The sequence below is a fragment of the Haliotis rufescens genome, unplaced genomic scaffold (assembly GCF_023055435.1).
Source record: "Haliotis rufescens isolate VD_foot unplaced genomic scaffold, xgHalRufe1.0.p SCAF_3, whole genome shotgun sequence".
NCBI lineage: Eukaryota > Metazoa > Mollusca > Gastropoda > Lepetellida > Haliotidae > Haliotis > Haliotis rufescens.
In genome coordinates, this window is record NW_025964001.1 from 65,050,370 (window position 1) to 65,078,154 (window position 27,785).

Sequence of the window (27,785 nt, forward strand, 5' to 3'; positions counted from 1 at the left end):
CTCATATACCTGGTTTCACTCTCATATACCTGGTTTCACGCTATCATATACCTGGTTTCACTCTCATACAACTGGTTTCACGCTATCATATACCTAGGTTCACTCTCATATACATGGTTTCACTCTCATATATGTGGTTTCACTCTCATATACATGGTTTCACGTTATCACAAACCTGGTTTCACTCAGTCAAGTCCCGTTAATCCGACATCGATGGTTGCATATGATTATGTCGGATTAACGTGTATGTCGGATAAACGAAATTAAGTAGTATCAACGTTCGTGATCGAAAATCGGACAACTACACGATAGATATAAGGATTCAAACACGTAATACAAAATATAAAATAAATGTTCATAATGTTATGTTACATTGTTGGCGGAATATGTTTTCTAATCATGCAACCTCTAAGGTTTAACAAAAAAATAACTGTTAAGGACTTTATGACTTATTCAAAATACTTTAAACAGCATAGTTGGGAATGGAAGTCGCAACTTTGAAACTGGTACCCAAAGCTTAAGAAAGCTGCTTTCTAAGTGGCTAACGTTGACTTCCTGTTTGTCATTTCATTGGTAGGTCATAGTTCGCGAAAGGTTGTTCTGACGTGACCTGTAATGGGATGTCCTCATCGAGAACGAGAACTTGTATCTGATTTTAATAAGTTTAAGGTAATCTAAGCATGTGATTTATCCTGTTTTCTTTCTATTAAAAGCATTAATTGTTTATTGTTAAGCAAGTTTAATATTGTTGTTGTAATATGCAGCTACTCGCCAATTCGTCTCGCATCAAAACACGGGCTGTGTACTCACGGACAGATGACCACGGAGTACGCTGACCACTGTGTCGGATTAACGAGACTGATTAATGAGTGATTTCGGTAATTCGTTGCAAATTAGGTGTGTCGGAGTCGGAGTGCGAGACTGTCGGATTAACGGGTCTAAATAGCACTGATTTAATCGGTTCCCATCATTAGCGTCGGATAAGGCCGATTGTCGGATTAACGAGTGTCGGATTAATGGGACTTGACTGGTTTCACTCTCATATACTCGGTACCCCTTGAAATTAACGCACACACTCGATCCCTTACGTCTGGTCAGAAATAGTGTGCAGAGACCCTATATGCTTGATACACAATAAATACACCTCTGACATTGACTATTTAACCACTGACCGATATCTGTAACACTGTGTAGAAATGATATCCTAATGTGTTGTATCTGTGCGCATCATCCATAGATCCCTTCTGATTCCTTCGACCGCCTCCGTGGTCTAACGGTAGAGCGTCCGCCCGGAGAGCGGAAGGTCCGGGGTTCGATCCCCGACCGCGTCATACCAAAAGACGTTAAAAGATGGTACTTGTTGTTACCCTGTCTGGCGCTCGGCATTAAGGGGCTAAAACAAGGACTGGTCGGCTCGGAGTCAGTATACTGAGTCTGAGTGGGGTATTCATGTTAAACTGCGGCATGGTATCTCAGTGAGCTAGCACTATAAATCGGCATTAGTCCGGACTAGTACAAGCAGCCACACAAACACACACACGTACGTGCACGTCGCTATATAAGTGCAATAATCTTGGACGCGACGTTAAACCCCATTTCACCTCACCTCACCTCTGATTCCATCACAGGTGAAGGTCCATTGACGTGACCCCTGGTAGTACAAATACTGGTCTGTTGCCATGACCATGTACAAATAAATACATATACTTTATTCCAAACTTTATTTTCAAACTGTCCAGGTGAACACATCGTTGTCTAAGAGCGTAGCTAATTGTGCATTGAAGGGCTTGAAGAATTTATCCAGCAAAGTCTTTGTTTCCGGCAACATGTCACCTAGTTTTTGCCCAGAGAGTGGTCTCTGATTTTGGATTTTATGTTCAGCAATTCTTTGCATCTCTTGGTCCGATAGTAAATCTGAAAAAAACAAGACCGAATTTTGTTAAGGCTTGGTACCATATAATTATATTCTTAGAACTACCTCATTGGAATACCCTACATGGAACATAACAATAGCATTCAGCAAATGAGATGGGTTGTGTTTTAAAAGTTTATTAGGCGTGTACGTATTGGTGTAGATTGCACAAAGAGTTGGGATAGCATCGCATTAAATAGGTATTGTGTTCACGGCGAATGAAGTTAATGCATCGAGAGACAAAAGTCGTAGGTAAAATATATTACCATTTCGATGAAGTGAGTATGGTTTTAACTCAGCAACATCACGGCGGGGACGCCAGATTTGGGCTTCTGTACCCATGTGGGAAATCGAACCCGGGGCTTCGGCGTGAAGAGCGAACGCTTTCACCACTGGGCTACCCCGCCGCCAAACCACGACGGTGAAACTCTCACACTATCCGCTTTTGTGAACGGAAAAGCATACACTTGTTACTTCTGGCTTGCCACTGACCATACATGAAGCAGGAAAACATTTGCGAAATTCGCATCAATGGTGTACGAGCGTACCAAAAGCATAAACACAACTGAATACTTGCCCACTTCAAGGAAATTGTAAACGCCAGCGAGAGTGTCTGGCATATGTTTGATGTAGTGTTCAAAATGGACAACATATATCTGTTCTCGAGGGAAGACCTTCATCCAGTCTTGTAAGTGGATGTGGTAAATGCTTGAACGTAGGCCGATCTGTAATAAACATATGTCTGTCAATGTCCACTTGTTCACGTATTTTTTACGAACAATTGTATTTATAGTTGACACGATGAGGTGATAACGACGATGAAACGTAAGGCAATGTAAATAAAAGCGACAAATCTCTTTTCATAATCATAAGAAATCTCTGATAAAAGAAGAGTCCATCGTACGATTCTGACTATTTCATAAGCATGTGTCAAGGAATCATTATCAAAAAGTGATGATATCAGGTGTTCGTAAAATGATGAGCGCACTTTCTGCACTGGAGCACCTGCACAAACACATGCAAAGGCAAGTCAAGTTTTCAACTTAACAAACAATTTTCTCTGGTCGCACTGCGCGTTACCACCCTGTAGAGAGCAGACACATGATAGATCTAGTTTTATACCTTACAAATATTTCACCGAAATAAGTATTTGTAAGGTATAAAAATATACGGACATACTAAACGTTCATGAGCATCCCTCGAATTTTGGACCCATGAAGACCCGGGTTACAATAGCTCTTCAGCAACCCATGCTTGTCATAAGAGGCCACTAACGGTATCGGGTGGTCAGGCTCGCTGACTTGGTTGATGTATGTCATTGTATCCTAATTGCGTGGATCGATGCTCATGATGTCAATCACTGGATTGTCTGGTCCAGATTCGATTATTTACAGACCGCCGTCTTATAGCTGGAATATAGCTGAGTGCAGCGTCAAACAACAAACCAAACCAAACCAAAACCTCGAACTTCGGTCTCGTGGTGTGCAATACAAGCAAAAAAACACTTTCCATATTCATAAGAAATCTCTACTACATGTACAAAGCGTGTCTGTTGTAAGAACATACTCGATGGTACCTAGAATTCGTGAACTGTGGCCACCAAAGGCTGGAGCCACTGGACCACTACCCGACATAAAGTGAAAGCTGACAACTGGAAATTGTCTTGTGCATAGATTTTGTCACTCTGAAGCTAGATGCAACATCTGAACATATAATCAACAGATAAGGCGGTTTCACTGGTCTCGTTTGGTTCTAGTTAATCAAGGTGAGTAAATAAGTGAAAGGGAATTTACTATTTGACCAGTACTGAATATCAGATCATCCAAATATCTGAACCTTAAGTTAAACTAGTTGACCAAATTCCATGTTTGACTTTGTCAATCCGGGATGAAATTCCGATTCATATGCATCAAGAAACAGATCAACAAGAAGGGGAGCACAATTGGTGCCCATGGGGATGTCTACTTCTTGCCTAAATCAGTGAGGAAGTCTAGCATTTCACATATTGTTTTCTCAGTAAACATCAGATGACATTTGCTTTCCTTTAGTGTCAGGTTGCCCTGAACCTCTCAAGATAGACATGTAACTATATCTGTGGTCACTACGTTTAGTGACAATTTAGTGATCAAGGAATTACGTTTTTGTCTTGTTGGATAGCGAGACTTTACAACCCGATACTGGTCGGTGAGGTTCGGTGAGGTGAGGTGAGGTGAGGTGAGGTGAGGTGAGGTGAGGTGAAATTGGGTTTAACGTCGCGTCCAAGATTATTGCACTTATATAGCGACGTGCATGCACGTGTATGTGTGTGTGTGGCTGCTTGTACTAGTCCGGACTGATGCCGATTTATAGTGCTAGCTCACTGAGATACCATGCCGCAGTTTAACATGAATACCCCACTCAGACACAGTATACTGACTCCGAGCCGACCAGTCCTTGTTTTAGCCCCTTAATGCCGAGCGCCAGACAGGGTAACAACAAGTACAATCTTTTAACGTCTTTTTGTATGACGCGGCCCGGGATCGAACCCCGGACCTTCCGCTCTCCGGGCGGACGCTCTACCACAAGACCACGGAGGCGGTCACTGGTCGGTGAGTCTTCTTCACCAAATACCTGCCTTAAGTTTAATGCACCCGTGAAGATCTGGGTTAGAATTGATCTTCAGCAACCCATGCTTGTGGGGCGACTTACGGGATCGGGTGGTCAGGCTTGTTGACTTGGTAGATGCATGTCATCGTATCCCTATCGTTTAGATCGATGTCCATGATGTCAATCACTGGATTGTCTGGTCCAGACTTGATTATTTACATAGCGCCATCATAAAGCGGGAATATTGCTGAGTGTGTCGTTAAACAACAAACGAACCTAAAGTCAAACGTTTACAAGACAGGTTTGTGTGTGCGTGTGTGTGTGTGTGCATGTATTCAAATCGTCAAGCTTTACCGCTGTGATGAGGTAATTCTCCTCTGTTGAGTTCATCACACAGGAACGGAGAGATGAGCGAGAAATGCAGTTTTGAAACTCGGTAATTTCGTTGACCACTAGACCATGAAAATGTTCCTTGGAAACGTTGTACTTCAAAATTCGAGCCTTCATAATGTAGTAGGAAAACGACCTGCAACAAATACAATAATAATGATGATGATGAGGAGGAGGAGGAGGAGGAGGAGGAGGAGTAAGTGTGTGAGTGAGTAGGGTTTAACGTCGCTTTTAACATTATTCCCGTTATATCATGACGTGTCAGCTTAATGTGGGAGGAAAGCCCGAAGTGATGCAGGTCTCAGACGTTTACCACTTCGGTGAAACCCACGAGCACGGGTATGGTGCTGACAAACCTAGAAACGTAATAGGGGTGAACCAGGATTCGAACCCACAATCATAGGTTTCTGGCGTGTCCGGGGGACGCAACTCCTCACGGCGAATCGCAGCGCCTTAAACGACTGGGCCACCCGTGCCCCCGAAAGAGGAGGAGATGATGATGATGATGATGATGATGATGATGATGATGATGATGATATGCCACATCACCATCTTATACGACCGGGTACCCATTCATTGCTGGGTCACCTGCCTTAGGCGGTACCACAGGTATCCGGGGTAGAATAGGTCTTCAGCAACCCATACTTGCCGTAAAAGGACTATGCTTGTCGTAAGAGGCGACTAACGGGATCGGGTGGTCAGACTCGCTGACTTGGTTGATACATGTCATCGATCCTAATTGCGTGGATCGATGCTCATGATGTCAATCACTGGATTGTCTGGTCCAGACTCGATTATTTTACAGACCGCCGTCATGTAGCTGGAATATTGCTGAGTGCGGCGTTAAACAACAAACCAACCAATCTTTGCTTGGTGATGACCCTACTCACGGCTTTAGTGAATATGAAAATACAAAATTTGGTTTATGGCTGCGTCTTCACTCATACCGGGACGCAGGGTTCCTTAATGACACAAGTATCTTCGCTTTCGGGTTCATCTGATACACAATGTTGGCATTGGTGATACACGGCTCTTCACATCCCTCGTTGCCAGGCAACATATTCCACCAGGTGTTTCCGGACATGGTAGTGGTAGACCCATCCCCTACAAGAACCACGGTAAGATACATTGCAACCAACGCCTGCCAACGTACAACAAACATGTATAATGCATATGTCACTTTGTGGAATGCTGTTTCAAATAAGGAAGAAGACAGAATTAGTCTGTGTAGACAACATAGATCATTCCCCCATGGCGGCCATATTGAATTTGGCGGCCATATTGGATTTTTTAGGTGGTCCTTTATCTGAAAATATATTGAAGGTCATTACCTACAATTGTGCGAAGTTTCATTCTTTTATCACAAAACTCACAATGGACCCTCCACTAAAAAGGTGTATGTGACTGAAGGTTAAATCACGAATAACATGCTTAGTTTAGATCTAGTTTGTTTACACTGGCATGTTTAGATGTGGTGTGGCCCAATCAGAATAGCAAATTGCCATGAAACACATCCATATTACTGTTTCCTAATTGGCTGATAATAGGGTGGGCGGGGCTTGTATTGCATTATTGCGCTGAATAATGTCACTAATTTCGAATCGTTGTCAACAGTATGTTGTGCTTATGACAATTTATGAATTTTATATTGTTGACTTAGATAGTTTTAGAATGAATTCAATGTACTTTGTTCCCTTTTTGGAGTTATAAACGTAAAAATAGTGTGCACTCTGGTTTATGCGTATACACCTCCATTTTATAAGGGATGGTCGGGTAGCCTAGTGGTTAAAGCGTTCGCTCGTCACGCTGAAGGCCCGGCTTCGATTCCCGACATGGGTACAATGTGTGAATTTCTGATGTCCCCCGCCGTGATATTGCTTGAATATTGCTAAAAGCGACGTAAAACCATACTCACTCACTCCCTTTTATACCTCAACTCCTTAATACAACATATGGATTCCGCGAACTTTTAACTTAGATACCAGACGAAAAAAGATGGTTAGGCGATGTTTCTGAATAATAATGACAATATGATTAAATATTACACTATATTAATACATTTAAATATGAACTATATGTGGCTGGTTATGGAAAATGGTTTTCTACAGGAGTATGTTACCTATCTACTCGCATGGCTGATGGGGGAAGTTATCCAGACCTGACTGTGGCACCATCAGCAATGTAACTACCTACCTGTGATTAGTGCGCTGACGCTGCTTGCTAAATAGTTTTCCTTTATTCTGTTAGAGGAGGTTTGAAGAAAGTCTAGGTATGTCTCAATCGATGAACAACCTTTTTCTGAAATATGAAACTGCATGTAGGATGAAGTGTAGGGCGACCTACATCTCTGTGAGTGGTTAAGAATTTAACGTCGCATTGGCAATATTTCAGACATTTTCCAACGTACAGCAAAATACATATCAGTTAATAGCATGTAGATCAAAATGCTGAAACAAACATCACATTTGTAGAATAAAACAAACCACACAGATAAACATAAATATTACAGACAACAAGATGCACGACAATTAAAGTATTTTAATTCTACACACATTCACAATTAACAATACAGATATGATGAGTTAACCCGAAAAACGAGCTCTGATGTCAATATGTTTTTCTCGTGCCCTCAAAAAAAGCTATTGACATGATAACAAAATCTATATTTGTATATGGGGGTTACCCCAACTGACTTGTTTTTTTACAAAAAGGGGACTGGCCTATCAGACAGCTAGATCTTTTAACGAGTAATGACGAATGTGAACCAAATATTACGGTCTGTATTTAGTGTAGAAATTAGTTGACGGCTATCTCACTATTAAATAGATACAAATACCACATACTTCAGTTCCCTTCTCATCGAATCGCACCGGTGAAAGTCACAGTGTTACTTTAATCAAGGGGTAGAGTATTCAAGTGTTGGGTAATTCCGGAGAACATTCCTGTAGTTCCACGCTTTGCCATACCGATTAAATGAAAATACGATAGACACCTTATACTTCTTTGATGGTGGGTACTTTCCATTTATTTCCAATTATCTGAAGCTTGTAACTCGTATTTTCGGGGCATTCTCTGACCACCATCAGACGTTTTTTTAATTGTGGTAGTGTTTTTGGCATTTTTTTATATATAAAACAACTTTTTTAAACAACCATTTCATATCATACCAATTATAAGTGTGTTGTAATGTTTAGCTTTCATTGTTCATGTGAGAGAGTACCGGAGTGAATTGTTCATGTGGTATGAGAGAGTACCGGAGTGAATTGTTCATGTTGTGCGAGAGAGTACCGGAGTGAATTGCTCATGTGGTGTAAGAGAGTACAAAGAGTGAATTGTTCATGTGGTGTGAGAGAGTACAAAGAGTGAATTGTTCATGTGGTGTGAGAGAGTACCGGAGTGAAATGTTCATGTGGTGTGAGAGAGTACCGGAGTGAATTGCTCATGTGGTGTAAGAGAGTACAAAGAGTGAATTGTTCATGTGGTGTGAGAGAGTACAAAGAGTGAATTGTTCATGTGGTGTGAGAGCATACAAAGAGTGAATTGTTCATGTGGTGTGAGAGAGTACCGGAGTGAAATGTTCATGTGGTGTGAGAGAGTACAAAGAGTGAATTGTTCATGTGGTGTAAGAGAGTACAAAGAGTGAAATGTTCATGTGGTGTAAGAGAGTACAAAGAGTGAATTGTTCATGTTGTGTGAGAGAGTACCGGAGTGCATTGTTCATGTGGTGTAAGAGAGTACAAAGAGTGAATTGTTCATGTGGTGTGAGAGAGTACCAGAGTGCATTGTTCATGTGGTGTAAGAGAGTACAAAGAGTGAATTGTTCATGTTGTGTGAGAGAGTACCGGAGTGCATTGTTCATGTGGTGTAAGAGAGTACAAAGAGTGAATTGTTCATGTGGTGTGAGAGAGTACCGGAGTGCATTGTTCATGTGGTGTAAGAGAGTACAAAGGGTGAATTGTTCATGTTGTGTGAGAGAGTACCGGAGTGCATTGTTCATGTGGTGTAAGAGAGTACAAAGAGTGAATTGTTCATGTGGTGTGAGAGAGTACCGGAGTGCATTGTTCATGTGGTGTGAGAGAGTACAAAGAGTGAATTGTTCATGTGGTGTGAGAGCATACAAAGAGTGAATTGTTCATGTGGTGTGAGAGAGTACCGGAGTGCATTGTTCATGTGGTGTAAGAGAGTACAAAGAGTGAATTGTTCATGTTGTGTGAGAGAGTACCGGAGTGCATTGTTCATGTGGTGTGAGAGAGTACCGGAGTGAAATGTTCATGTGGTGTGAGAGAGTACCGGAGTGCATTGTTCATGTGGTGTAAGAGAGTACAAAGAGTGCATTGTTCACGTAGTGTGAGAGAGTACAAAGAGTGAATTGTTCATGTTGTGTGAGAGAGTACAAAGAGTGAATTGTTCATGTTGTGTGAGAGAGTACCGGAGTGAATTGTTCATGTTGTGTGAGAGAGTACAAAGAGTGAATTATTCATGTTGTGTGAGAGAGTACAAAGAGTGCATTGTTCACGTAGTGTGAGAGAGTACAAAGAGTGAATTGTTCATGTTGTGTGAGAGAGTACCGGAGTGAATTGTTCATGTGGTGTGAGAGAGTAAAACGAGTGAATTGTTCTTGCTGTGTGAGAGCATACAAAAAGTGAATTGTTCATGTTGTGTGAGAGAGTACCGGAGTGAATTGTTCATGTGGTGTGAGAGAGCATACAAAGAGTGCATTGTTCATGTTGTGTGAGAGAGTACAAAGAGTGAATTGTTCATGTGGTGTGAGAGAGTAAAACGAGTGAATTGTTCTTGCTGTGTGAGAGCATACAAAGAGTGAATTGTTCATGTTGTGTGAGAGAGTACCGGAGTGAATTGTGCATGTGGTGTAAGAGAGTACCGGAGTGAATTGCTCATGTGGTGTAAGAGCGAACAAGGAGTGAATTGTTCATGTTGTGTGAGAGAGTACCGGAGTGAATTGTTCATGTGGTGTAAGAGAGTACAAAGAGTGAATTGTTCATGTGGTGTAAGAGAGTACAAAGAGTGAATTGTTCATGTGGTGTAAGAGAGTACAAAGAGTGAATTGTTCATGTGGTGTGAGAGAGTACCGGAGTGAATTGTTCATGTTGTGTGAGAGAGTACAAAGAGTGAACTATTCATGTTGTATGAGAGAGAACCGGAGTGAATTGTTCATGTTGTGTGAGAGAGTACAAAGAGTGAATTATTCATGTTGTGTGAGAGAGTACAAAGAGTGCATTGTTCACGTAGTGTGAGAGAGTACAAAGAGTGAATTGTTCATGTTGTGTGAGGGAGTACCGGAGTGAATTGTTCATGTGGTGTGAGAGAGTACAAAGAGTGCATTGTTCATGTTGTGTGAGAGAGTACAAAGAGTGAATTGTTCATGTGGTGTGAGAGAGTAAAACGAGTGAATTGTTCTTGCTGTGTGAGAGCATACAAAGAGTGAATTGTTCATGTTGTGTGAGAGAGTACCGGAGTGAATTGTTCATGTGGTGTGAGAGAGTACAAAGAGTGAATTGTTCATGTTGTGTGAGAGAGTACCGGAGTGAATTGTTCATGTTGTGTGAGAGAGTACAAAGAGTGAATTATTCATGTTGTGTGAGAGAGTACAAAGAGTGCATTGTTCACGTAGTGTGAGAGAGTACAAAGAGTGAATTGTTCATGTTGTGTGAGAGAGTACCGGAGTGAATTGTTCATGTGGTGTGAGAGAGTAAAACGAGTGAATTGTTCTTGCTGTGTGAGAGCATACAAAAAGTGAATTGTTCATGTTGTGTGAGAGAGTACCGGAGTGAATTGTTCATGTGGTGTGAGAGAGCATACAAAGAGTGCATTGTTCATGTTGTGTGAGAGAGTACAAAGAGTGAATTGTTCATGTGGTGTGAGAGAGTAAAACGAGTGAATTGTTCTTGCTGTGTGAGAGCATACAAAGAGTGAATTGTTCATGTTGTGTGAGAGAGTACCGGAGTGAATTGTGCATGTGGTGTAAGAGAGTACCGGAGTGAATTGCTCATGTGGTGTAAGAGCGAACAAGGAGTGAATTGTTCATGTTGTGTGAGAGAGTACCGGAGTGAATTGTTCATGTGGTGTAAGAGAGTACAAAGAGTGAATTGTTCATGTGGTGTAAGAGAGTACAAAGAGTGAATTGTTCATGTGGTGTAAGAGAGTACAAAGAGTGAATTGTTCATGTGGTGTGAGAGAGTACCGGAGTGAATTGTTCATGTTGTGTGAGAGAGTACAAAGAGTGAACTATTCATGTTGTATGAGAGAGAACCGGAGTGAATTGTTCATGTTGTGTGAGAGAGTACAAAGAGTGAATTATTCATGTTGTGTGAGAGAGTACAAAGAGTGCATTGTTCACGTAGTGTGAGAGAGTACAAAGAGTGAATTGTTCATGTTGTGTGAGGGAGTACCGGAGTGAATTGTTCATGTGGTGTGAGAGAGTACAAAGAGTGCATTGTTCATGTTGTGTGAGAGAGTACAAAGAGTGAATTGTTCATGTGGTGTGAGAGAGTAAAACGAGTGAATTGTTCTTGCTGTGTGAGAGCATACAAAGAGTGAATTGTTCATGTTGTGTGAGAGAGTACCGGAGTGAATTGTTCATGTGGTGTAAGAGAGTACAAAGAGTGAATTGTTCATGTGGTGTAAGAGAGTACAAAGAGTGAATTGTTCATGTGGTGTGAGAGAGTACCGGAGTGAATTGTTCATGTGGTGTGAGAGAGTAAAACGAGTGAATTGTTCATGCTGTGTGAGAGCATACAAAGAGTGAATTGTTCATGTTGTGTGAGAGAGTTCAAAGAACGTATTGTTCATGTGGTAGGAGAGAATACAAAGAGTGCACTGTTCATGTGGTAGGAGAGAGTACTATTGGCCTATTGTTTATGTTGTATAAGAGAATACATTGTTCATGTGGTTTGAGAGAGAACAACGGGTATATGAGAGAGTACAAAGAGCGTATTGTACATGTGGTACGAGCGAATACAACGAGCCTATTGTTTATGTGGTATGAGAGAGTACAAAGATCCTGTTGCACAGGTGGTGTGCGAGAGACAGAGATCCTGTGGTACATGTGGAATGGAATGAGAGGATATCGAGATTATATTGTACACGCGTTGTGCGAGAGTACAAAGAGGTTGTTGTACATGTGTTGTTGTGCGTTGTGAGAGAGAACAAAGAGGTTGTTGTACATGTGTTGGTGTGCGTTGTGAGAGAGTACAAAGAGGTCGTTGTACGTGTGTTGGTGTGCGTTGTGAGAGAGTACAAAGAGGTTGTTGTACATGTGTTGGTGTGCGTTGTAATCGAGTACAAAAAGGTTGTTGTACATGTCTTGGTGTGTGCGTGTTGCTGTGCATGTGGTATTTTAAATCTCCTGGCTCCTAACCCTTACCTCACAGATGTCATTAAGAGAGAGTACAAAGAGGTTGTTGTACATGTGTTGGTGTGCGTTGTGAGAGAGAACAAAGAGGTTGTTGTACATGTGTTGGTGTGCGTTGTGAGAGAGTACAAAGAGGTTGTTGTACATGTGTTGGTGTGCGTTGTGAGAGAGTACAAAGAGGTTGTTGTACATGTGTTGGTGTGCGTTGTGAGAGAGAACAAAGAGGTTGTTGTACATGTGTTGGTGTGCGTTGTGAGAGAGAACAAAGAGGATGTTGTACATGTGTTGGTGTGCGTTGTGAGAGAGTACAAAGAGGTTGTTGTGCATGTGTTGGTGTGCGTTGTGAGAGAGTACGAAGAGGTTGTTGTGCATGTGTTGGTGTGCGTTGTGCGAGAGAACAAAGAGGATGTTGTACATGTGTTGGTGTGCGTTGTGAGAGAGAACAAAGAGGTTGTTGTACATGTGTTGGTGTGCGTTGTGAGAGAGTACAAAGAGGTTGTTGTACATGTGTTGGTGTGCGTTGTGAGAGAGTACAAAGAGGTTGTGTTACATGTGTTGGTGTGCGTTGTGAGAGAGTACAAAGAGGTCGTTGTACGTGTGTTGGTGTGCGTTGTGAGAGAGTACAAAGAGGTTGTTGTACATGTGTTGGTGTGCGTTGTAATCGAGTACAAAAAGGTTGTTGTACATGTCTTGGTGTGTGCGTGTTGCTGTGCATGTGGTATTTTAAATCTCCTGGCTCCTAACCCTTACCTCACAGAGGACATTAAGATCTCCCCACTACTGCTTGTTCTTCCTCTCGTTCACAATCTTGTTTTTCAAGCCGATCGCAAATATAACCCGGGAGTCATCGCTCAAGTAGTAACGTTTCTTGTCCCTTCACCATTCCCTTGAAGGCGGTGGGGTAGTAAGCGGTTAGAGCGTTCTCTCGTCACGCCGAAGACCCGGGTTCGATTCCCCACATGGGTACAATGTGTGAAGCCCGTTTCTGGTGTCCCTCGCCGTGAAATTGCTGGAATATTGCTAAAAGCGGCGTGAAACTATACTCACTCACTCATCATTTCCCTGAAGTAAACCATAAACGTAGTTACAATCAATAAAGAACATGTTATCCATAAAACCCATGTCCTCATGTTTTTCCAACTTTTATGAAACTTCAGTGATCCTATTGTTCTAGTTATGTACGGGAATATTATAATATCCCCGCGATTTTCGAAATATAATGTCCGGTGATACTGTAACATATGAATGTCTTTTGCTAGATATGTTTTCATATAATCCACTTATTTGCATGTAAAAAAATTCTTGGTGTAAAACCCAACACATCTAGCGCAATGGTTTATGGAGAATGTGGTAGGTTTTCTCTATTTATATATTCACAGTTGAAATTCATGAAGTACTGGCTGAAACTCCTTAAAATGAATTTATAGAGATACCCTTAGAAATGTTACAATACGATGATGTAAAACGTCACGAATGGAAAGACTAATTGGGTAACTGATGTGAAAAAAAAGTTATTCAATAGTGGTTTTGGAAATGTTTGGTATGATTAATTTATACAATCTGAAAGTGTATTTACCAATTCTTTCCTACAGAGGCTAAAAGATATTTATCTGCAATCGTTGTCATTTTCGTTGACATCGCATAAATTTGTATATTTAAGAAAGTTGAAAACTCATATATACACTAAACAATATCTGTTTTGTGCAAATATAAAGAAATACCGCAATTCACTGGCAAGATTTCGATGTTCATTCCATGATTTATGCATCGAGAGTGGGAGATACACAAATACTCCAAGGTCAGAACGATTATGTAAAATGTGTGCTAGCCAGGATATAGAGGATGAATATCACTTTGTACTTGTATGTCCATTGTACTCCACTGTGAGAAAAAATATATATATTCTACCACTTTAATGATCCAAATATTGTGAAATATCGCGATTGTTATACAGTCTAGATAAATTAATAATACAAAATGTAGCCATGTATATATTCCACGTACTGTTATACAGAACCAAATTTGTAAATAATAGTAAAAATTGTGTGACAACATCTCTGTCACATGTACTATAGTCCTGGGGCCTCTTAAGTGCTTGAATAAAGATTGATTGATTGAATTTGAACACAAAGTACGTTCGGAAATGTGCGGAATGATGCAAAATTAAATGACAAATGTTTTCTAAAGCAATCTTTGCATCTGCAGCCCAGTGTTTGAACCGATAGGCTACAGAGGCGCTGATAAAATGGCAATGCTTTAATGAATCTCTCGTTCATTTACATGTACATGATGACCGCCTCCGTGGTCTAGTGGTAGTGCGTCCGCCCGGAGAGCGGAAGGTCCCGGGTTCCATCCTCGTCTGCGTCATTCCAAAAGACGTTATAAGATGGTATTTTGTTACCCTGTCTGGCGCTCGGCATTAAGGGGCTTGAAACAAGGACTGGTCGGCTCGGAGTCAGTATACTGTGTCTGAGTGGGGTATTTATGTTAAACTGCGGCATAGTATTTCAGTGTGCTGGCACTATAAATCGGCATAAGTCCGGACTAGTACAAGCAGCCACACACACACGTGCCTGCATGTCGCTATATCAGTGCAATAATCTTTGACGCGACGTTAAATACCATTTCACCTCACATGTAAATGTACGTCAGAGGGGGATATTTTACCCTGTTTCCTAAGGCTCATGGAAAGTATGTTTGAAACGTATTTTTTTTTATAAAATTTCTTTTCGGTTTATAAGTTAAATAAAACATTTTATTCCCATTGGGTTTGGGTTTTAATATCATGAAAAAAAGTTGTTTTTTTTTATCCTACACCTAAATGCCCATCAAAGACAACTGAGCTTGCCACAAATACTTTCTGTGAATATAAAGAAAGACCTTCTTTGATAATAAACTGACGTCAAAATGAAACTTCAAAATTTAAAAACGCAATTTCAAAAAAATACAAATACAAGTTCAAATTAGTCGCCGCAAAACACATCGTCCACACACACCATGCTTAATGTAGAAAGTGATACATATCCACGTAACGGTTTTATTGCAGAAAATGCGAAAAAGTGAAACACGTTCCGCTTGGGCAGCCGAAACTACGCGTTCAATAGGAGTACATACATATATTCGATTCCCTACATGGTTACAATGCATGATGTCAACACTTAATGTTGGGATTCGATGACATGCTTCAACCAAGTAAGCGAGCCTCACCATCCGATCCTCTTACGACAGCCATAGTCATAGCATTGGTTGCCGAAGAACTATTCTACCCCGGATAAAAACGGCGTAAAACCAAACACTTTGTTGGAACGCATCCCACATAATTATCGTTGGACACTATCCACATGACGAAAAGCAATTTACTTAACATATTTTTCTTGAATGTGTTGTCTATTGAGGTCATTCTTCCCTATTTTGTTGTGTACTGCTCATGCCATTTTTATATCGATCTTATATATTCAGGGGGCAGTGGTTCACGCCGAAGACCCGGTTTCGATTCCCTACATGGGTACAATGTGTGAATCCCATTCCTGGTGCCCCTCGCCATAATATTGCTGGAAAATTGCTAAAGGCGGCGTTAAACTATATTCACTCACTCAGTATATATTCAGCAGTTGATAGAACAGATGTTTGCTCATAAAATATGTACCAAATACCTTGACTGCAAGCGGGAGCACCGGTGGCCCAGTCGTCTAAAGAGCCGCGATTCGCTGTGCAGAGTTGCGTCCCTTGGGCAATCCAGAAACCTATGATTGTGGGTTCGAATCCCGGTTCGCCACGATTATGTTTCTAGGTTTGTCAGCACCATACCCGTGCTCGTGGGTTTCACCAAAGTGGTAAACGTCTTAGACCTGCACTACTTCGGCCTTCCTCCAACATTAAGCTGACACGCCGTGATATAACTGGAATAATGTTAACAGCGGCGTTTAACCGTAGTCACACTCACTCACTCACTCAGTCGACTGAATACTCACGGAATCGTAGAGGAAAAACCCAAAATGGTTCCTTTGTCATGGGTGACAGTATACTAGGATGCTGGGTGATTCTTGTAAATAGGTCTGTGGTTCCACATTTTGCTTGACCAATGAGATAGAAATACGGCAAACACCTCAGAACTGGCCCATTCTCTTGGGTACCAGGCAGTTTCAATGCCTTGTTCATGAGTCTCAACTTGTCACAAGTAGTTTCGCCGGGGTGATTTTCCCACCAGCATGGATTCCTCATTGTTTGGAGTGTCTCTGGTATTATCTGAAATGAATTATTTTGAAAAATATCAGCATCAAAAGTGAGGAGCTTGAATGGGGACAGTGGTGCTGCAGTTTAGGGAGGATGAAGATGATGATTAAAGAAACGGGTGGTTATAGAAGACGCTGGTGTTTAAAGACAACGGCGGTGTTTGGAGATGACAGTGATGTTAACAGAGGAGGGCGTTGTTCAGAGATGACAACGATGTCATCAGAAGACGGTGGTGTTTAAAGACAACGGTGGTGTTTGTAGAGGACAGTGATGTTAACAGAAGAGGGCGGTGTTCAGAGAAGAAAATGATAACAACAGAAGACGTTGGTGTTCTTAAAAAGACAACGGTGGTGTTTGGAGATGACAGTGATGTTAACAGAAGAGGGCAGTGTTCAGAGATGACAATGATGTCAACAGAAGATGGTGGTGTTCAGAGAAGACAATGATGTCAACAGAAGATGGTGAGTGTTCAGAGATGACAATGATGTCAACAGAAGATGGTGGTGTTCAGAGAAGACAATGATGTCAACAGAAGATGGTGAGTGTTCAGAGATGACAATGATGTCAACAGAAGATGGTGGTGTTCAGAGAAGACAATGATGTCAACAGAAGATGGTGAGTGTTCAGAGATGACAGTGATGTCAACAGAAGATGGTGAGTGTTTAGAGAAGACAATGATGTCAACAGAAGATGGTGAGTGTTCAGAGAAGACAATGATGTCAACAGAAGATGGTGAGTGTTCAGAGATGACAATGATGTCAACAGAAGATGGTGAGTGTTCAGAGATGACACTGATGTCAACAGAAGATGGTCGTGTTCAGAGATGACAGTGATGCTAACTGAAGATGGTGGTGTTCAGAGAAGACAATGATGTCAACAGAAGATGGTGAGTGTTCAGAGAAGACAATGATGTAAACAGAAGATGGTGAGTGTTCAGAGATGACAGTGATGTCAACAGAAGATGGTCGTGTTCAGAGATGACAGTGATGCTAACTGAAGATGGTGGTGTTCAGAGAAGACAATGATGTCAACAGAAGATGGTGAGTGTTCAGAGAAGACAATGATGTAAACAGAAGAGGGCGGTGTTCAGAGAAGACAATGATGTCAACAGAAGATGGTGAGTGTTCAGATATGACAGTGATGCTAACTGAAGATGGTGGTGTTCAGAGAAGACAATGATGTCAACAGAAGAGGTGGTGTTCAGAGAAGACAATGATGTCAACAGAAGATGGTGAGTGTTCAGAGATGACAATGATGTCAACAGAAGAGGGCGGTGTTCAGAGAAGACAATGATGTCAACAGAAGATGGTGAGTGTTCAGAGATGACAGTGATGTCAACAGAAGATGGTGAGTGTTTAGAGAAGACAATGATGTCAACAGAAGATGGTGAGTGTTCAGAGAAGACAATGATGTCAACAGAAGATGGTGAGTGTTCAGAGATGACAATGATGTCAACAGAAGATGGTGAGTGTTCAGAGATGACACTGATGTCAACAGAAGATGGTCGTGTTCAGAGATGACAGTGATGCTAACTGAAGATGGTGGTGTTCAGAGAAGACAATGATGTCAACAGAAGATGGTGAGTGTTCAGAGAAGACAATGATGTAAACAGAAGATGGTGAGTGTTCAGAGATGACAGTGATGTCAACAGAAGATGGTCGTGTTCAGAGATGACAGTGATGCTAACTGAAGATGGTGGTGTTCAGAGAAGACAATGATGTCAACAGAAGATGGTGAGTGTTCAGAGAAGACAATGATGTAAACAGAAGAGGGCGGTGTTCAGAGAAGACAATGATGTCAACAGAAGATGGTGAGTGTTCAGATATGACAGTGATGCTAACTGAAGATGGTGGTGTTCAGAGAAGACAATGATGTCAACAGAAGAGGTGGTGTTCAGAGAAGACAATGATGTCAACAGAAGATGGTGAGTGTTCAGAGATGACAATGATGTCAACAGAAGAGGGCGGTGTTCAGAGAAGACAATGATGTCAACAGAAGATGGTGAGTGTTCAGAGATGACAGTGATGCTAACTGAAGATGGTGGTGTTCAGAGAAGACAATAATGTCAACAGAAGAGGGCGGTGTTCAGAGAAGACAATGATGTCAACAGAAGATGGTGAGTGTTCAGAGATGACAGTGATGCTAACTGAAGATGGTGGTGTTCAGAGAAGACAATGATGTCAACAGAAGATGGTGAGTGTTCAGAGAAGACAATGATGTCAACAGAAGATGGTGAGTGTTCAGAGAAGGCAGTGATGTTAACAGAAGATTGTGGCATTATAGGACGACATTAGTGTAAACAGAAATGTGTAACATTCAAGGACGACAGTGCTAATCCACTGACATTCAATGCCGCAGTTTAACATGAATAGTAAGTGAGTGAGTGAGTATGGTTTCACGGCGCTTTTAGCAATATTCCAGCAATATCACGGCGGGGGATACCATAGATGAGATTCACACTTTGTACCAATGTCGGGAATCGAACACGGGTCTTTGGCGTGACTAGCGAACCATGTTCAGCTGAGATTTGAAGTGGTAACAAGGAGAGCATTTTTTTTATATTCTGACGATTTAATGATGTCCCTGCTGATGTCTCTTTTTTAGATGTGATTTTGTTGGAAAATCTGTTGTGATCAATCTGTTCTACCTTATTTATACGACCATTGGCTTCTACGTGATCTTTTGCGATGGTGTTAAGAGAATACATGCTCCTGGAAAATGTTATTGTCTTTGAAAAGTTTGTGTGACTTGACATTAAACGTCTTTTGTACGACTTCCAGTGAGGTTTGATGGAGCATTGTTTTTTTGGACCCTAATTTCTTTATGATGCATGGGTCTCTTTGTCTCAAATCGGTAGCCGTGACGCTGAGAAAGGGCAGCATTTACTTAATGAGAGTAGGTTATATCATGGAGGATACATCTGAGGGAGAGGGTTCTACTAATTGCCTGTGAAGCCCATTTCTGGTTCCCCCGCCGTGATATCGCTGGAATATTGCTAAAGGCGGCGTAAAACCATACTCACTCACTCTACTAATTGCCTTACAGCAGGAAGAGACCTGTAGACGTGAGCGCGGGTTTGGGTATAAGATGGCAAGATGGCCGTTGGATAATGGCCGCTAGAAGAGGTAAACATTGAGCTTTGACTGTGTCAGTTGAAATGGCATATAGAGTAGTGCTGTTTCACAGGTCTGTTGCATAAACTCCACGCGCTACTGTCAATATATCTTCTACTCGATCCTTGATACATCATTGTGTCATTTACAATTTATATTCTTTTCAACGTACATCAATAGTATGTTTTCGAGTATTTGTCAATTGTGTTGGACTCACAAGCAATAATTGTAATTTGTGGTGACATGTAAACATGAAACGCCTCATGTAAAGCATGTAGTAAGTAAGATAGTAAATAATAATATTCAAATCGCGTTTTAATACACCGATACATCTGTAATCCTAAAGCTTATATTCCCAGAATAGCCAGGAGGAAAACTTATCAAATATGAGAAGACGTTCGCCATGATTACATACATGCACAGACATCATCTGAATATAACTATAGATGTGAATGTTACGATAATCTATCTATGTACACGAACTATTCAAAAATGGGCCTAATGTCATGGAGACAGAGGCTAAAGATATATAACCACCATTAACAATTAATGTGGTCAGTATTGCTTTATTTTAGCGAGAAGGACACCCTGCAAAACACCAAACGTTGAGTAACAAGCATTCACCCAGTAGAGTAGGAGGAATGCAAATAAATATATATCTACCGATATGCTCGCGCCCAAATACAAAACACTCTAGCGAATATAACTATAACAATTTGTGATATGAAAAACTACGTTTGATTTTTATAATATTACAAATTCGATTGTTTATATGCTAAAATACATTATATGATGTAATAAATTATTTTACTTTTATCTAAAAATCGATTATGCGATATCAATAAATATAACATGACATCATAAATCGAATTTGTGATATTAATTCATTCTTTTGAATCAATAAATGATTTACTGATATCATAAACTGAGAAATACATAGTTAAAAATGGCACCTTTTATAGTGTCTATTGAGTAACGCGATTGCATGACGGTTTTATTGTTAAATGCTAGTCTGTTCCTGCACCAATATTTCTTTCATCTTATGAAAAAGTGTTAAAAAAAGTCAACTTATAATTAACTATTATCTGTAACCAAGGAAATAATAGCAACCCGACCTGCGTTTATTTATCCCTGGATCGTTATCATAGTAAATATCTGTCTAAGTGTATATGCTTATACTAGAACATCGTACTAATTACGGAATGCCACATCATCTTAACGCCTTTACAAGTTAATCGCTTGAAAATCAGGAAGTCTAGCTGTTTATGGGCGTGGCTGAGTTAGCTTACATGTAAAAGAAGAATCGTTAAACGAAATTGGATTTGAAACGTCTCCAAAACTTCCAACTATCGTGATACAAATTTCCACCTGTCAGGCATAGCACTTATAACCTATAGCATGTCACTATATCTAAGTAAATATTACTTTACAATGTCACTGTTCATCGTATTTAAAGCAGACACGTTGGTTAAAGTGAATCTCATTTCTCCATATCCTCAACATAGTCTCACAAGAGATGGGTCCGACTTGGCCCGGGCAGTCAGTGTAAACGTCACATATGTATCATCAAATATGTTTACATCTATAGGATGGTATTATATCTATCTAAATGCCCCTTTTCAGTGTCACAGTACATCGCATTTAAAGAAAACTGGTCCGTTATAGTCAAGCCATTTTACTTCATTTTCTTAAGAAAACCTGTCACATGCGTTTGCTCCGTCTTGGCCCGGGCCGTCAAAATCATCTTAAACCTCAAAGATGTATCATCAAATGTGTTTATAGTATGGACTAATATTATATCTACCTAAATACCACTTTATAGTATCACAGCTCTTGCTATTTAAAGCAAGCACGTTGCCCAAAGTGAAGCCCTTTTCCTCCACATTCTCAACATAGTCTCTATCAGATGTGTTTGGTCTGTGTTCAGTCCGATTTGGCCTGAAGATACTTTATGTAATTTCATCAGAAGACGTTTTAATAAGTTATACTGTTGTGAAGAACGTGTTTATTCCTTATCCGATAATTAAAGCGTTGTTGTGATCACTAAACATGTTTGGAATTGTTTAAAACCCAAACATGTTCATAATCTAAACGTGTTTACAACCAAATTGTGTTACGAATATTAATATTCATGATATAAATGTTTGTCAGTTTTGCTGAGACGTTTGCCTGAAATATTTTGCTTTGCAATGGTTACAATAGGACAGCATCAATACCAAGGGCTCCCAAGTTAAAACTTGTCAGGTCAAATAAGTACCTCTCTACAATCAACGACTCTTGCATGCTGATGTATTTATCAAAGCAAAATGAAAACCAGAGAATCAAGTATTTAATATATTAACATGTTTGGATTTGAAGATATCAGCAATATAAGGTTGTGTGACTGATCATTTCAGACTAATTATTGATTTCATTGCCCTTAGAAATGTCACACAAAAATTTTGGTAATTTTTTTACGATAGTTGACTGCTGCTGTTGAGTCGCGAAAGAGTTGGGTATGGAAATACAACTATTCAGTAAATTCCCAATCTCATTTAAATCAAATCTTAGTGCCTGCTGCTACACAAAAATCTGAGGTCATCCCACTACAGGTCACGTCGTAGTATAAATGTAATAACCATAAGAAGATCCAATTTTGTTAATGGCATCACCATTTGCACTCTACATCGTTGTCCTAAATGATGGTGCAAAACTACTTTTCTTTCGTTTTTACATAATCATTTGCACCATTTCTTCTTTAACTCACTATTATAAGGGTTACTCAATTTTTAGGGCATTAGCATCTGCAGAAGACCGAGTTCTTCCATTAACTGCACGACGAAGGAGGGCAGTTGAAAAGAGACAGCGTTTCTGCAAACGATAATGCCCTGACCAAAAGAGTTGCCGTTATAAAAGCTAAAATGAATAGAATTTGTCATCAAATAAAAATTAGCAACAATATCGCTTTTAAAGCATTTACTGTAATCAACACACAACGAATATAACTGACCCACTTTTACAAATGTGAAAACGTCATCGAACAAACCAGATGACGTCACTATTGAAAAATCAATATGACGTCACCTAACAACGGGCGTGATAATGGGCCCTCGTCAAGCAACATTATTATGCCTCAAAGTGAGATTGACCAATCAGAGAGTAGAACTATTAATCCTATATGAGCTCGTATACCGTCAGTTAAAATCCAAGATGGTTGTTACTGACCTAATATGAGTCCGTATTCCGCAAGTAACAGCCATTTTGGATTTTCCAAAACCGCACGTAACATATTTAACATGTCAATTCTTGTACAGAAATTCGTCATTCGATTTGTATTTTAATATCATTAATTGTGATGTGCAAAGACATTAATTTTCGAAGAAACCGCGTTCGTGACTTTGTCAATAAAAATATTGAGAAAGAAAGCTTACAACGGAGGTAACTGATTTACAAATAGAAACGTCATAGAACATAATTTAGGATGACGTCACAAACAAGAAACGTGACGATAATGACGTCACATAGCAATAGAATTGATAGCAGCCCGTGGTTAGGGGAAGGCGGACTGCTATCACGTTACAGTTGCCCGCAGATTTTAGATAACATGCTGTAAAAATGCTATGCATTTTACCTATAATACTTGTTTAACGTTCACATTGAATGTATTATATTCCATTGTTAACGTTTATGTTTACATTAAAGTGTTGGATGGGAAAGATATGTTTTGAAACGGGTATTTATTTTGTGAACTATTTTAAGTGATAAGCACAATCTCATGAATGAATTTGCAGCGTTCCTAGACGCATACCTTGTCCACAGTGGTAGCAACATTAGTCAATATTAAATCGATAACTTTACCTGGTCTACTGTGTAGCAATCGTGATTGTTCGAGTATATGTTCATAGCTGGTACACACCTTATATGACCAAAGTATTAAGAAGGGGGATTATTTTTGACAAAAAAATAACCTTCATGTCCTCGTCAGCTCTCTCAGCATAGTGTCGGAAAGCGCACGTTATATCCGCACGATAAAGAATGGGCGATCTTTTTCAATTTATCTTCCCTTCACTAACCCGCTAGGTGCGCTGATCCGGACGGTCCAACCTTAAACTGACGGCGCATGTGGTATGCGCGATACGAGCACTACATGTTACTATGACGCCTATAGACAGTTAACTAGTATAACCTTCACCTCTATCGGCAACGGTCACGCTTGTGTGTGGACAGCATATCTTTTCGCCTAAACAATGATTGATCTATTGTCATGCCCGGAAATAAATGTTCCATGTTCCACGACTGATTATATAGTATAGTTAACCACTAGATAGGCGTTCGAAGCGGTGAGATCAGCTGATCGTTCATTCCAGGTTGCTTTGTTGACGTTTTGCAATCGGTACTGAAAGTGTTGGCCTTGATGTATGAATATCACACTTTTAAAAATTAAGTAGATTTTGTATACGTTCCTATATCGCCGAACAGGCTACATCATATGCATGCAATTCAGTTTGTACAGCGGTACGCGAAATGTGAAGGTCTTATGCAACGTAAAGTGTTGTGAATATTGACAGCAACACAGTATTTGTCAGTATTTGTCAGATATATAACTGAGAACAATGAGAAATGTTTTCAAGAAATTGTAAGAGAAACAGGCACTGTAAAATTATGTCATCAACTCGATATCAAAATACAATGTTCAAAATAAAAGAAATGGAAATCACTGAAATCTTTTTTAATAATTAATTGATGTATGTTGTATAAAATGATTTTATGTATGAATGGTGGCGGTTTGTTGCCAGATACTACCATGATTATATTTCAATACTACCAATGAAAGATATATATTATTTTGGCCTTTTTAAAATTTTACAAAATAGAAAAAAAAAATGTTCAGACACGAAGGACCCTATATGCACCTGTATTTGATTACACGTGCATGACTTTTTAGCAGTCATCTGTTTCTGAACTTAATATTATGCCAATAAAGATAAGCAACATAAAAAAGGCCTCTGGTATTCTTTCATGTTTGGAGAATCAATCAATTTCATTGTGAAAACATTTTTAATATCTTACATAAGTTACTTTGATCTTCACAAGATCAAATAGATTCAAATTAAATTGAGGAGATTAAATTATGCAGTCTAATTCATTTCAGTCAGTCTGTCTAAAATCCAGTCCTATTTTTCAGGCAATAATAAATGAAAAAAAATTAAGAAAAAATACACCTTGCCTGAGTGAATTAGTCAATAAACAAATTGACTGAAATTTTCAGTAAATATACATATTGGGCCTGATTATAGACACTGACTGTAACATATGTCAGTATAATCTGTTATATGCAAAAACAAATAACATAAATAAATACATTTATCTACATGGAATGATTGTGGGATTCAATTTGCATTTATTAAACCATCAGAAGATTTGATGATAAACTTTCTAAATTCATATTTGCTATATGATAATAATATCTACAACATATACTTTATACTAAAGGTGTCTTGAAGTACTGTTGAATGAAAATCAGGATACATGGCTATAGCAGGATAGTGTGTGGGTTTGTATGGGAAATAATTTGTCAATTAAAACAAATATAATGTTACTAAAACAAGAAGATGTAACTATGATTTACATCTATTTATGTATCATACACATTTTGTGGGGTAGTCAGTATGATTTGTTGTTTGTTGGGACAAATCTCTGTAATTTACTACTATTTTAAGAGCATGAGTCTCAGAATTCTGTAAGAAATGATGGATCAATGAATTAAACAACACCTATGATGACTCAGAGCACTTAATGGTGGGACACATGTTATAAGGGGCAGAATAATATGGGTAAATCTCTTATTTCAAATCATGATGACTAATGTGCATACTGCAACTGAGTAACTGAGTGCTTAATAGATGCATGGTAGTTAGTCAGTTGGCCACCAGCGGAAAAGTGGCTTAGTTTAGATTTTCGTTCTTCCATAGATCAATCTGAAGCAATGCCAAATCTGCTGTCAACACATGAAGAGGCAGATACACGAATGGTGATCAATGTCATGGATGCCACCTGCAATGGATACGACCACAGTGTCATTCACAGCCGAGACACTGATGTGTTAGTACAGTTGAAACGTCATAAACATCGGTTTTCTGCTCAGATATGAATGGGTGCATATCAGTTGATTATGTACATCAATCTCGCATTCTCTCAGATGTTGTAGCAGCTCGACCAGCATTCCATGCGGTCACAGGTTGTGGACCGGGAACATATTTATCGCACAATCAGATTTGTTGCAACCAACAGAAGAAACTGGTGCCTTCAACATGAAAGAGACAGACTCACTTGTCATCAAAGTGTACAATCCAGCATCGACTGCAACTAGCATTAATACACTTACAGCTGACATGTTTCACAGAGTTTGAGACCTAGAGGAACTCCCACCACACAACCTCTACTCAGATGTTAGCACCAGTGCATCACGTGGTGTTCTGCCCACAAAGGAGGGGCTGACATTCCACCACCAAAAGAGTATAGGTGGACGTCTACAGGCGATGTCATAGAACCCATCCGAATGACCAAGAAACGAATGCCAGCACTGTGTCTACAATTGCTCACATGTAAATGCACAACAGGTAAATGCTCCTCATTCAGGTGTAGCTGCGCCGAGAACATCATGGGATGTTTTCCTTTGGATGTAGTTGTGATATGTCATGCCTAACAGAAACAACTTACCTACCTCTCCAGATGACTCGGTGACTAGAGATGACAGTATTTCACATTTTATTTTTAATACTTCATAATACTACAAGTATTCTCATGTTTGTTTCTTCACTCAAATTATATACCAGTGAAATGCTCAGACAAAAGTGCAGTATATCTACTATTTTGAGTGAAAATATGTCCATTTTAATTTAAATCTAAATTTGGGTATGGGTTGAAGTCGCGAGAGAAATTAGCTTTCAATATTTCCTTTTTTCATTGTTGGGGATCAATTTACCACAGGTGTCAGTGAATGATGTACATCATTGAAAAGACAATGTGAAAAGCTTTCATATGATATATTACATGACCATGTTGAAGAACTATATAAGATCTTGATTTTGAAAACAGGTCAAAATGGCGGCCATCTTGAAATTCAAGATGGCCACCATAAATGCTCACAGAAAAACTTGAAACATCATTTTTCTTTATGAGTTTACTATTTTGGTGTTTTTAAGCATTGTTGCAATTATCCCACACATCGACTACAGCAGCAGCATCTACCACAATATCTCAATAAGCAATTTTCGTCAAAATTGGTCTTTGGGGGGTTGGGTAACATTGTATACAATATCTCAACCCCGATGTAATATATTTTCATTTTGTTTTTTGTATAGGATAGTACAATGGTTGAGGCAGATTTAAATACCCAGTTATAGTGGTTTTGTTGTCACAATTCAATGGAATTAGTGTTTTACCTACTCACAAGATTTGAAAATGAAGTAAAAAAACATGATTTTTACCAATGTTTCCATTGACATTTAGAATAACAGTTAAATGAAACAAAATGTTTGCCAAATTCAGATAAACGAACATATTACCTGTAATCAAAGACATAATTTGGATAGTTTAATGACTTAATAAAATGTTACAGCCAATTTTGTCAAATTATGCATTTTTCCTTCAATTTATGCAATTTTGACCCCCTGAAAATTCCTGCACACACTTGCAAGCTTACTACCCAATGGAAATTGTGTACAGATACCTCCTTTATGCAATAGAAAAGGTTTAAGGTATACAGGAAAATGTGGGAAAATCTTGTTTTTCACCCCTGGCCAACTGACTATACCTACCGTGTTCAGCACATTGAGGTCTCTCCAGTAATCTCCGTCATGTCTTCCAGCCTTGATGCTGTCCTCTAAGTCGTTTGCAAACAAAAGCCGTGAATTATTGTCTTCGTAGTAACTCTCTTCCAACACAACTTTTGTTGAAGCCAGTAATGTCTCAGATGTTTGGGACACATTCTTCAATTCTGCCAAATGCAACCTGGAAGATTTGCGCATTGAAATACAAGAATATAAAGTTCCTAGAACGGTCAAGAAAAAGGTCGTGACTTTGACTTTGTGCCTCATGCTGGCGCGACAGTTGATGCAAAGCATCAGTACAACTGTGTACGGCCGACGTGGAATGTAGTACACGCGTACGGTGAAATAGCAATATACACAGATCTGGT

At 39.7% G+C, this 27,785-nt stretch overlaps 1 protein-coding gene across 1 annotated transcript; it reads right to left on the reverse strand.

Annotated features, from left to right (window-relative positions):
- Window positions 1–1,726: 1,726 nt before the first annotated feature.
- LOC124152807 (carbohydrate sulfotransferase 15-like) lies at window positions 1,727–27,725 on the reverse strand. Its single transcript, XM_046525853.2, has 7 exons — window positions 27,406–27,725; window positions 16,232–16,505; window positions 7,082–7,186; window positions 5,836–5,992; window positions 4,853–5,024; window positions 2,490–2,637; window positions 1,727–1,914 (listed from the first exon to the last, which is right to left on the reverse strand). The coding sequence occupies exons 1-7, from the start codon at window positions 27,709–27,711 to the stop codon at window positions 1,727–1,729; spliced, it is 1,350 nt and encodes a 449-aa protein (XP_046381809.2). The 5' UTR covers window positions 27,712–27,725.
- Window positions 27,726–27,785: the final 60 nt, after the last annotated feature.